The sequence below is a fragment of the Ipomoea nil genome, unplaced genomic scaffold (assembly GCF_001879475.1).
Source record: "Ipomoea nil cultivar Tokyo-kokei standard unplaced genomic scaffold, Asagao_1.1 scaffold3314, whole genome shotgun sequence".
NCBI lineage: Eukaryota > Viridiplantae > Streptophyta > Magnoliopsida > Solanales > Convolvulaceae > Ipomoea > Ipomoea nil.
Window position 1 is genome coordinate 4839127 of NW_017619742.1, and position 13262 is coordinate 4852388.

General features: G+C 36.4%; 1 protein-coding gene across 1 annotated transcript; it reads left to right on the top strand.

Moving 5' to 3' along the window:
• Positions 1 to 3413: 3413 nt before the first annotated feature.
• LOC109169443 lies at positions 3414 to 6678 on the top strand. The gene is made up of 4 exons (XM_019318326.1): positions 3414 to 3831; positions 4280 to 4527; positions 5107 to 5189; positions 5556 to 6678. Exons 1-4 carry the CDS (start codon positions 3414 to 3416, stop codon positions 6676 to 6678), a joined length of 1872 nt encoding a protein of 623 aa, XP_019173871.1.
• Positions 6679 to 13262: the final 6584 nt, after the last annotated feature.

The window sequence follows — 13262 nt, forward strand, 5'->3', positions numbered from 1 at the left end:
TAGCCACATTTGTGCAACTTCTAGAATCTATTACCATAGCACACACATTCTCTCTAATTGACCCTTTAGCACAAAATATATTTTCTCTTTGAGACTGATCTTCTTTTAAAGGGTGAACATTCAAAACCTCCTTAACAACAACAATATGACTAGACTCACTATCAACATATTTAGAATCAGAATCTAAAGGTATGGATGGTTCTCTCTCAACATGTTCATTGGGGGTTTCAAAATGGTCACAAACCTCATCCTCAGATTTATATTCAAGAAAAGAAGTAAAATTTTCAGATTGTGTTGTTATCTTAACTACCCTCTTGTTAGGGCAATCACGAGCTATGTGGCCTCTCCCATTACATCTATAACAAATTAATTCTCTATCATGTTGAGGCCTTACTGCCTCACTTACCTTTTCCTTACCTTTGTCTCGTGAATCATCTCTTGGAGGAGGATGTTCATCACGCCTTTGAGGGGTGGAACAAGTGTTGTTCCATCTTGATGCACCATTTTTGGACTTGTACATTTTCATCTCTTTGATTTTTGCCTCAGATTCACGTGCAGCATACAGGGCATCATAAAGGGTGTCATATCTCTGAATACTCATTCCACACCGAATTTCTAAGTTCAATCCATGTACGAAACGAGCAACAGTTTTTGTCTCTTCTTCATGTATGTCTCCTTGTTTAAGCAAAATACTTATAGTTTGGTAGTACTCATCAACTGACTTATTTCCTTGCACCGTTCCCTGCAATTTTCTTTCAAGATCATTGAAAAAAGATTTAGGACAAAAGGTTAGGTGCATATCTTCCCTCACTTGAACCCAAGATTCATAGGGAATAAAATTAGCAACTCTTTCTATATTTCTTTTTCGCCACCAAGATAATGCATACCCCTTAAAAGATGTAGCAACTATCCTAATTTTTGTAAGATCAGAATATTGCTTTAAATAAAAAAGAGTTTCAACAGCATTCTCCCATTCTATGTATTCGGTAGGTCCTTTCTCACCGGTGAAGTTAGGAATTTCATGTTTAATGTTTCCTAACTCCGCATTACGCTGCTGGATCCTTTGACATATAGGATCCACTCTTCCTACTGGTGGCAGGTATCGCTCATCATTGTGTGGTGGTTGCACTTGCTGTGAGCGTTGCTCCAAATTATTCATTCGTTTGAGTAACCTGTCTATCTTTTGTTCTAATGTCTGGGGAAAGTTTGGAACTTGATCAGCCATCTGTATAGGAAAAAAAATATCTAAAAAAAAAAAAAAAAAAAAAAAAAAAAGATGTGTGAGTAATCACGTTAGTGAAACCAAAAAGTTGGCTCGCTCCCTCACTATTCTCAGCTCGCGGGTAAGAGGTGGATTATATGGCTCTGGTGGTGTACTACACACTCTTACAAACACACACTCCACTCGTGTATCGCTCAAGGTGGCAGATACTCTCACAAACCTTTTTCCAAAAAGGAAAATTCTAGTCCGGTACTCAAGTTGATATGGATTCAACCTCAAAGTTCAAGAAAACGTACCTTGGAAGACTTCACAAGCCTTTGAGAGTAAGGGTGTATCGTGAGATAGATAATAAAATTGAGAGCAAGAAGCAAAGAAAAAGGACAATACGAGCAAAGAAACTAAATAAGATTTGAAAGAAAAAGGAAACTAAAGAAGGAAGTATGGCAGAAAGATATGCAAGACCAATATCAAAATATAGAGACAAATAGAATATAAAATGGGTTCATGTGTACCACAACCAATTAGGAATCATTAAAAAACTCCTTCCAACCTTATACTTTTCCCCTTCCTTGTCCCTCCAAAATTCTCCTACCAGCCAAATTCTTTCCCCAACCTTATTCTTCTTCTTTATTGCTTTCTCTTTTTTGCTTTTTTTTTTTTTCAACTTTCTTGATTTTTTTTTGATTTTTTGATAAATAACCTCCAAATAATTACTGTAAATATCACCAAAAATTTCAGACCAAGTGGTTCCACACAAGCACTTCAAAACAGAATCAAGAATTTCAAGAATCACCCAGAAAAACAGAAACGCTGCCCTTACTTCGAAGATCAATATCTCAATGACCGTAAGGAATTAGCAAGTGTATAATATATCAATAGAACGCCCCAGAAGAGATATACAACATATCCAAATTTCGGATAAAACTAACCAGTGGATCTCGAGATATAGGTAATTCTTTGAAACTGGTCACAGCTCACGGAAATCTGGACAGGGTGTGATTGAGACGTGATTGCGCATAAATGCGCTTTGGATATAGGTAAGGGTAAGATGGGGTTGTTTTCTTGACAGAATATGTGGTAATATGGTGCTAAGGAGGTGTGAGGTCTCGTTGATATTGTACGGGAAAAAGGGAAAACACTTTCGGGATTGTTTTTCAAGAAACTGGAGAACATGTATCAAGATTCAAGAACACAATCAAGAATGCAAAAGAAAATTTTTTTGGGGATTTTTTTAATGAATAAGACACGAATAAATGTAGTATGTAAGATAAGAACGAGATAAACCTAGGGAACCAAAGAAACCAAATTTCCAATGATAACGAGACAAACCTAGGCTCTGATACCAAATTGATATGAATCTAGTCCAAGATTCAAATAAGATGAGTATTGTCCCAAGAATTGCTCTCAATGTAAAGATAGAGATGGATCAAAATACCTTAAACCTCACGAGAAACCCTTTGTCTCGAATCCTCAAAGACTTGGAAGAATCCCATGTAGCTTCAAGTACCTCGATGTTGCAATCTTCAATCAACTAGAGTCGGATCTAGTTTCCTTCGATTCAAGAACGAGTCCACGAACCTAAATCTAAGGTTGAAGAAAGTAAGATTGATTCGAGTCCACGAATCAATTTGCTAGTCGAGTCCACGACTAGCCACTAATTGAGTCCACAATTAGCCATAAGGTTTCTTACACAAGTGTAAAGAAAAACTTAAGAATTTTATTGAATTAAAGCCTGTTTCAAACTGATATGGATGTGCCCTATTTATAGGTATAGGGCAGCATTGTAATCTAAATACAATGGGAAAAAGAGTCCTAAACCTAATCTAGAAAACAAGTAAATAGAGTTTTATTTAGAATAGGATTTAAGGAATCCTTTCTAAATACAACTAGTGTTTTGTCTTTTATGCCAAACAATTTAAATTAATGATGACCAAAAATAATAGGGCTGATTTGGGCCTAATTTAATCACCAAAATCAGCACTTAAACAATTATAAAAAAGCCTTGAGTTATTCTTCATATTTTGCAAATGGGCTTGACTTGGATTTCCACCATCTTTGAACATCACCAATGAAGAGTTGCCTTAATTGTTTGGACTTGGGCCTTGTGATTGGCCCAATTAGTATTCTTAATGGATCTTCATATGTTGGGCCGCATCAGCTTGGCCGACCTTTCATGGCCACAGCAAAAACAATGATTGATGTCCAAAATGGAAAATTAACTATGTCTGTCCTTGATGAGACTGTTGAATTTTCCATTCTGAAATCAATGAAGTTGCCTGAAAACGATACTAGTCATTGTTTTGCTGTAGATGTTTTAGATTCAATAATTTCTGCTGAGTTTTTAGATGCATATCCATTGAAGGTCGAAGAGATTGAGGCTGATGAAGTCCAACCTGGCCAAAGCCCAATAAAGGAGGGGAATGATGAAGGAGGTTCAGTTACAAGCTGTTTGGAGAAAACCAAAGAAGTATACCATTCTTCAATTGAAGCTGAAGTTCCACCCAAGCTTGAACTAAAACCTCTTCCTAATTCTTTGAAATATGCTTTTTTAGGTCCAAATAATACTTATCCTGTAATAATTGCTTCTAATCTTTCACTTGAGCAAGAAACAAGTCTACTAGAAGTTTTACAAAAAATATAAAAGTGCAATTGGTTGGACAGTAGGTGATATTAAGAGAATAAGTCCAACGGTGTGTATGCACCGGATCCTACTTGAAGAAGGAGCAACTCCGGTCCGTCAACCTCAGCACAGGTTAAATCCAAACATGAAGGAGGTTGTACGCGCAGAAGTTCTAAAGTTGTTGGACTCGGGTATTATTTACCCAATTTCAGACAGTAAATGGGTAAGTCCAATTCATGTAGTGCCAAAAAAATCTGGAATTACGGTGGTCACTAATGAAAAAAATGAATTGATCCCAACGAGAACAGTAACTGGGTGGCGCATGTGTATAGATTACAGAAAATTAAATGCCGCCACTAAAAAAGATCATTTTCCTTTGCCCTTTATTGATCAAATGTTAGAAAGATTAGCTGGGCATGCTTATTATTGTTTTCTTGATGGCTTTCAAGGTTATTTTCAGATTCCTATTGCACCTGAAGATCAAGAAAAAACGACGTTTACATGTCCCTTTGGCACTTTTGCTTATCGCAGAATGTCATTTGGGTTATGTAATGCACCTGCAACCTTCCAAAGGTGTATGATGTCAATATTTTCTGATATGATTGAAAGATATGTTGAAGTATTTATGGATGATTTTTCTCTATTTGGAGATTCTTTTGATGATTGCCTTGCTCATTTATCTTCTGTGCTTGAAAGATGTGTTAAAATGAACTTAACTTTGAGTTGGGAAAAAAGTAATTTCATGGTTAAAGAGGGCATTGTTCTAGGGCACATAATTTCTGACAGGGGCATAGAGGTTGATAAGGCTAAAATTGATGTTATTTCTAAATTACCTACCCCTACATCTGTTAAAGAAGTGCGAAGTTTTCTTGGTCATGCAGGTTTTTACAGGCGTTTCATAAAAGACTTTTCAAAAAGACTTTTCAAAAATTTGTAGGCCTTTATGTAGCTGCTTGCAAAAGATGTTGTTTTCAAATTTGATGATGAATGCTTATCTGCTCTTAATTTTTTGAAAGAAAAATTAACTTCCGCTCCCATTCTTACTGCACCTAATTGGGAGTTTCCTTTTGAAATAATGTGTGATGCATCTGATTATGCCATAGGCGCTGTTTTAGGACAAAGAATTAATAAGATGCCTTATGTGATTCATTATGAAAGTAGAACTTTGGATAATGCCCAGGCTAACTATACAACTACTGAAAAGGAGTTGTTGGCTATAGTCTTTGCATTAGAAAAATTTCGTTCTTACTTGATTGGTTCTAAGGTGATTGTTTATTCTGATCATTCTGCGCTAAAATTTTTGTTGGCTAAAAAAGATGCTAAACCTAGACTAATAAGATGGATTTTGTTGTTGCAAGAGTTTGATTTAACTATCAAGGACAAGAAAGGGTGCGAGAATGTGGTAGCTGACCATCTGTCTCGTTTACCCGAAGTAGCTAATAATTGTTCTAATTCTGGTATTCCTATCAATGACATGTTCCCAGGTGAACAATTGCTTTCTTTACAGAATACAGAACCTTGGTATGCTGACATCGTGAATTATTTAGTCTCGGGTCAATTTCACCCAAGCTTAAATTCACAAGGAAAAAAACATTTTCTTTCCAAAGCAAAATATTTTTTTTGGGATGAGCCTTATTTGTTTAAAATTTGTCCTGATCAAATAATTAGAAGGTGTATTCCTGAGTTTGAACAGCAAAATATTTTGAATCACAGTCACACTTTAAATTGCGGAGGACATTTTAGTGGGAAGAAAACTGCATCGAAAGTTTTGCAGTCCGGTTTTTATTGGCCCACTTTGTTCAAGGATGCGTATGAATTTTGTGCTAAGTGTGATAAATGCCAGAGGACTGGTAATATAAGTAAGCGTCATGAAATGCCTCTCTCAAATATTCTAGTTGTTGACCTGTTTGATGTTTGGGGAATTGATTTCATGGGGCCGTTTCCTACTTCCTTTGGTTATAATTATATTCTTGTGGCTGTTGATTATGTATCAAAATGGGTTGAAGCTGTAGCTACTAGGACAAATGATAGTAAAGTTGTTTTGAAATTTCTGAAAGATATTTTTGCAAGGTTTGGGACACCCAGAGCTATTATTAGCGATGATGGTACCCACTTCTGTAATAAACTTTTTGCAGGTCTTTTGAAAAAATATGGCATTACTCATAAAGTAGCTACTCCATACCATCCACAAACCTCTGGTCAAGTAGAGGTGAGTAACAGACAAATCAAAGGAATACTAGAAAAAACGGTGAATCCTTCCCGAAAGGATTGGGCCATCAAATTGAATGATGCACTGTGGGCTTACAGGACAGCCTACATGACTCCAATTGGCATGAGCCCATACAGGTTGGTATTTGGGAAGGCTTGTCATTTGCCAGTAGAGTTAGAACACAAAGCCTATTGGGCTATTAAATTCTTAAATTTTGATTTGCAGCGGGCTGGTGGAATAAGAAAATTGAATTTAAATGAATTAGATGAAATAAGGAATGAGGCCTATGAAAACTCAAAAATCTATAAAGAAAGGACTAAAGCTTACCATGATAAATTTCTTTTGAGGAAAAATTTTGAACCTGGGATGAAAGTTTTGTTATTTAACTCTCGTTTGAGATTGTTTCCAGGTAAGTTAAAATCTAGGTGGACAGGGCCTTTTGTGGTACGTGAAGTATTTTCTCATGGTGCCTGCGAGATTGAAAATCCAGACACATGTGAAAAATTTAAGGTAAATGGGCAACGACTAAAACAGTACCTCGAGGGTGATCCCTCAGTCTTGAGTATTGAACAGATAGAGTTACAGGACTCTAAATGCCCATGTTGTCCAGCTACAGACAATAACTGAAGCGCTATTGTGAGGCAACCCAAATCTCTTCCCCTTTTCTCCTTTATTTTCATGTTGTTTGTGTTTCTCTTATACTTTTTGTTTGTTCTCAACATTGCGGACAATGTTTGAAATAAGTGTGGGGAGGAGATTTCTATTTTGAAATATTTGTCAATCTCTTTAAAAAAAAAATTTTAAAAAAAAATTTTACTTTTAAAAATAATAAGAACTTGAGCCTTTTGACTAGCCTATGATGAAAATTATGCATGTTTTTGTCAACTCTTAGTATGTATAGTGCATGTGACTAGTTGTTAATCTCTATTCTTATATTTTTGAATATCTTTGTTTCAAAAAAAAAAAAAACCAAAAAAATCAAAAAACAAAAAAAATAAAATAAAATAAAATAATTAGAATAGGAAATACCTTTATGTGTTCTATACAATTTCTTTAGTAGTTTATATGCATCTTTCACTTTGTTTTTCCTTTTTCAAATTCTTGAGTGCTATAAATTGTGGTGTAGTGTGTTGGTTCAAGGATCATCTTTATGACATAAGTGAGGTGAAAAGAAAAGATTATAAAAAAGATATTAAAAAAATAATAATAAAATAAAAATAAATGAGAGTGTTCGGTTATTAAGTTATTTATTTTGCAAATCTAAGAGATTCTACTCCGCTGAATCAGCCATCTATAAACATGTATAATAAATAAATCAATAAGTGTTGTGGTCTGGTTTATGAGTACACACAAAATTGAAAACCCAAACAAGTCTGGTATAAAATGGCGAGGTTTTTGGGGAAGTTCTCTTTGGAAAAAAGTCAAAATAGAAAAAATAATGAGTGAACTTTGAAAGAGACGAGCAAATTGCATTTTAATTTTAATAAATGTCTCGATCCTTGTTTCCTTCATGTTTTGTACCTGCACTGTGATAGAATGTTTTCGAATTTGGTTTAGGTTATATTTTGTGAAATTTTCGTATTTACTTTATTGAGTTTTTGTATAGCTCATATAAGGGGTATTAGCATACGAGCACAAGTTTTATATTTATTTTAGTTGCTAAAGATTTTAATTTCTAGTCAATTATTTTATGCACTCTTTGAGTTGACTTTAATTTTGCATTGATGAGGCAAATAAATTTGAAAGGCTATTTGGGTACAACTCGATCTAATACTTGCTTTTATTTTAATTTCTTTTCTTGTTAATAATGTTTTTGCTTGAGGACAAGCAAATAAATAATTGTGGGGAGATTTGATAAACATTATTTTTGTTGTTATTTTAAATAATTTTTTATAGTTAAGCTGCAAATAATTGATTAATTTTTATCTAATTTTATTTATTATTGACATAAGTACTTTTGTTAATATTAATCTATTTTAAGATTATTTTTATTAAATTTGTCTATTATTTGAATTGTATTAGAACAATAATTCCCTAACCCCAATTTAATAAGATTATTATTATTATTATTATTATTATTATTATTATTATTATTATTATTATTATTATTATTATTATTATTAGATTATCAAATTAGATTAGATTAGATCTGTCCATTTTGTTAGGATCAGGACTTTAATTAATAAAATATGAGAGAGGCGCAGCTTCATCCCATCGGCTAACGAAGATTCGGTCCGGTCAGCTAAAGACCCGAAAGGAGAGCCGATCCTCATTCTCCTGCGACATCTATGCCAAGAATTGAATAGTGTAAGGAGAAGCAGTCAAAGGCTATAAATAAAGTTCGGTCTAAGATCTTCAGCGAAGCTCCTCACCGCCATTTATCACCTTCATCACCGACAACGGAATTTCACCACGAATTACCACCCACCATCAATTTTACTCCGGATCAATTCCGGAGGCGAGCTTGGAGGTTTCCAGTTTGGCGCTGGTAGTGCTGATTCGGCAGCTTCTTCCCAATTCTTCTATTTCTCTGTTCTTCAATTTGTTCAGTGCGGCGATAGCAGAATCTGATCGGCAACCTTGACAGTCGGCAGCAGCTTAATATTCCTGGTTTTTGTCCCCTTTAATTTACATTGCACTTTGGTGAATTGTTAATGGCCACTTCCTCAATTTCTGTTTGTTCCTCAATTTACATTGCATTATGTCGAATTGTTACGGTAGAACCTATTTGCTTATTTAATTACATCACAGTACACTTTGTTTAATTCGTCTTTCGTCAATTCACAGTAAAGTTTTGTTTAATTCCTCTTTCTTCAAGCCACAGTGCATTATTTTGTTTAATTCCTCTAAACCCAATTTATGTATTGCTACTGTGGAACCTAGTTTGTAGTATCAATTTGCTCAACTCTATTACATTAGCTATCAATTTCTTTAGTATTTGCTACATTTTCTATTTCAATTCATCTTAAATCTGCGTTAATATAAATTCAATGTTGTCAATCAATTGAGTTTTATTCCTTAGCTTCCTGTTTTATTAATCTTTGGCATTTGATTTAAGCACTTTAATTTGTCAAGCACGTTATTTTAATCGGATCGATTTCCCCTGCTATTTCATTTCGTTGCTATTTTATTTCCTGCTTTCTTTTCTACTACAATTTCGCTAGTTAAGTCCATTCTGAATGTCAATTGGTTCTAAGCACATTAAATTGTTAAGTAATCATTTTAATCATTTTCAATTTATTAAATTGCATCATATCAACTTCCTCTTGGGTTCGACCCTTGCCTTTGCACACTACCACTACACTGACTCGTGCACTTGTGAGGACATTATATATTTAAAATTGTCCAACATATTCCCTTTCAAAATGGTTTTGATTATATTTATCTATATATGTTATTTAACGCGTATTGATGGGTTACCAGCAATATTCATTGACCAGGTGTTATCCCCATGTTTATTCCCTTGTTCTACAGGTTTTGAGTAGATGACTGAGAGCGCTAATCGTGGATCGATAGATAGATTAGCTGTCCTGTGTAGACGTTATCTTTTGTTGGCCTGTGAGCCTAGTTTAGCGGCCTGTGTGCCTAGACACTTTATGTTTTGTTTAAATGATAGTTTTCCCGCCTGTGCACCTATGTTTGAGATAAGTGTGGCATAACACGTACCGATTTTATATAGCTTCTGCTTGCTTTATGTCTTGATGATTAGATGTTTTCCTGTGCATTTAAGTTTTTAAAATGTGGTAAAAATCGGGGGTGTTACATAAGTGTCATTTGCATAGTCCGTGTTTCTAGCACCAATATCAAGGGGTTAGCGCATATAGCTCTAACATGACACCGCGGCGCTTATACCCTGACCCAAGCCTTTAGCCAGCAAGCCTAAGGGGTGGTCTGTGCCTTTAGCACGATAACTGAGCACACGTTGTGCTTTCCGCCAACAATTCATCTGCACCAATCACAATATCATCATCATCAGTCACATCAATCATTGCGCAATGACCACGGTACCCATCATCATTCAATCAATCAATCATGTAATCAAAAATAACAATCAAGGCATATTAACAAACGACACACACTACACACAAATTCCTAGAACGGTACTCAAAACATCGTGCGAGACTCACAAACATCACACGGGGTACAACGGGACACGGGGAAACAACAAACGGGGGAAAAGACCCCGCCACATCTCGCCTTTCCAGCGGGTGGGCGGTGGGTGGTGGACCACCCGCCGACGGCGTCACTATTCCAGCGGGTGCCCGGCGGGCAGTCGCTTGCCCGCCGGCTGCATGCTGGAACCGGGCAGCATGGGCAGCGGGTTAGTGGTGGGGATTCGTCCCCCCACCTACCCCCACTGGTACGAAGGTAGAATTTCCAGTTTGGGGTCCGTTCGTGGAACTCAAAATCATTTCCAAACACATTCCAACACGTAACAACAACATCACGATTTCAATTAACAAAGATTAAATCATGAATCATTCCAATTATATTCTAACACGATTCCTAAACATGCCACGACTCCACATTGGTCACATAATGGTTCAGGAGCATCCGGAACCTCAAGAACATCAAGAAATCTATATGCAAAGCTCTATAGACAAGTCCTAGGCTAGACTCAACACCCGATCATGCATAAACCCACCCAAGAATACCAAGAACATCACAACAACGAGATTCACGATACAAACCCTAAGGACAAGCTCTAGACATTAATTAAATACAAGATTACACACATAATCAATCACAACATCAAGATCACCAAGATTATCAAATAAACACAATATAAATCCTAAGCAAGGCTCTATCAAGACTCAATCACAGAATCACCCGTACAATTATCAAGGGAGCCAATAAGTAAGATATAGCAAGGAAAATAGGTTTTGTAAGACATGAGTTACCTCTTAGCCCTAACCGATTTCCCTTGGCTACTAAGGTTCTTCCATAAGATTCTTCTCCCAGTTGATCTTCCTAAGCTTGCTGGTAGGGGATTTCCTTGGCTGGATTTCCTAAGAGTATTTTCGAGTAAGTAGGTGGTGAGGAAGGGTTCTATCTGCTTCCTAATCTTCTATTTATATGTTTAAGGGGAAACCTATTCAGAGTCTGAATAATAAGGCCCACTTTTCTTATTCCCTACGGGTTTAAGGTTTCTAGTTCAGGCAAAGGTCCACGATTCATTGAGGACCGCTAAGATTAATTAAGAGAATTATAATTGGATTAAATACCTCTTAATTATTTTAATTAACGGAATTAATTTAATAATTAATTCGGGTTTGAAGGCCGTAACACGGAGTGTTACACGACCAGCCCGCAGGAACGGTACCGCCATTCCAGCGGGTGGACGGCTATCCGCTGGACCACCCGCTGGAACGGACAGCCCGCCGGCGGGTGGTTTTCCACCCGCCGTACCGTCCGCTGGTTCGGGCGGTGTGGTGTGTTGTTGATCACCGTTGGTCATTTTCCCGTACCCTGTTGTGTCTCGTTTGATGTTTGTAAGTCTAGTTTGATGTCTTGAGTACCGTAATAGGGTTTGTGAGTCATGTTAATGCATGTGGTCTAAACTCGTATCCCTTTGGTTTAAAGTAAGAGTGTAATGTCCCATATGAGTCTTGTGGTTGTCCCGTTGTCATTGTAAGTAATGTCTAGGTTGTTCCCCAAGAGTCATATGGTTGTGTTGGTGTCACTTGTTGATAAGAGTCGGTACGTATGTTGTGCCCTTCCCTTGAATACCCATTGATTGAAGTTATTGTTGAGTATTGATTGTTGTGTTGTTGTCCATGATGATGAAAGATATGAGATTGGCGGTATAAAAATAGATTGGTAGTTTGATGTACTGAGTGTGCTTTTTTTTATTGCGATGCGGTGCATTTGTCTTTTGAATGGTGCTGCGGTACCTTTGGCACTGAGTGTGCTTTGATCGGTGGAATAGATTGGCGGTTGGATAGGCGGGTAGCATTGCTCTGGAGGGTTACGGTTGATGGTGTACAACGTGGCCTGGAGGTACAGGTTAGAACTGATATAAGGATGGAGAGGAGTAAATGTTGAAACTTGGTATAAGGTTGGAACATAGACGTATTGTGTTGTTGTTGTTTGTTGTTGTTGCCGTGTCTTGTGGTCAGGATTTGTTGTCGTTGTCGTGTGTTGTAGTCATGGTCTACATGTTTTTATTTTAATGTGTCTTATTGTGTTGAGTCTATTGGTATGTCATGTGTCCTCATCCTGATTTTAAAGCTAGCGTTATTTAGGATATATCTATGTATTCCGAAGTCTCGAAATGGTTTTATTATATTTATATTTATTGTACTTAACGCGTGGGAGTGGGTTACTTAGCATTATTCGCTAACGGTTGCTACACCGCATGTTTTTCAGGTGCAGACTTGTAGACTCGAGAGCACGCTAGATAGAGCCGATATTCCTAGACTTAGTTAGAATTAGCGCAACTTTAGTTTAATCGGCATGTGAGCAGCGTTGTTATTCAGATATTGCTTGTGGATTTGAGATTAGTTAGTTATTAGCCTGTGCATCTAAGTCCCTAGCTTAGATGTGGCATAGCACCCCCAACTCTTATGTTTTAGCTTCCATTGGTTTAGAAATTTATGATAGACTTATTCATATTTCCTAAGCTTAAAATGTTTTAAAAATAGGCTGAAAATCGGTGAGAACATTAGAACACATCATGTGCATCCATCTAATATTTTTAATGGTATAGATTAGATTTAGTGTGTGCGGACGCGCATTAATTGTGTGCAAACACACTTAATCGCGTTTGCACATATTTAATGCGCGTTCGCACAAACTTAATCTAATCTAGACCATTAAAAAATATGAAATAGATACAAACGATTTGTTCTCACGTTCTCACCTAAGCAGGTGTTCTCATATGATCTTTTATATATATATATATATATATATATATATATATATATATATATATATATATATATATATATATATGTGTGTGTGTGTGTGTGTGTGTGTGTGTGTGTGTGTGTGTGTGTGTGTGTGTGTGTGTGTGTGTGTGTGTGTTTGTGTGTGTGTGTGTACAATGAAATGCAAAAATACACCAAAAAATACAAAACACACCCAAAAAAAAAACAACATATACCTCCCTACGATGAGAACTGGTGGAATATTATTAACGGAACTTTATTACAATGAGATCAGATGAAGTGAATATATACAATAGAGAGTCACAGTGTGATAAGGATAAG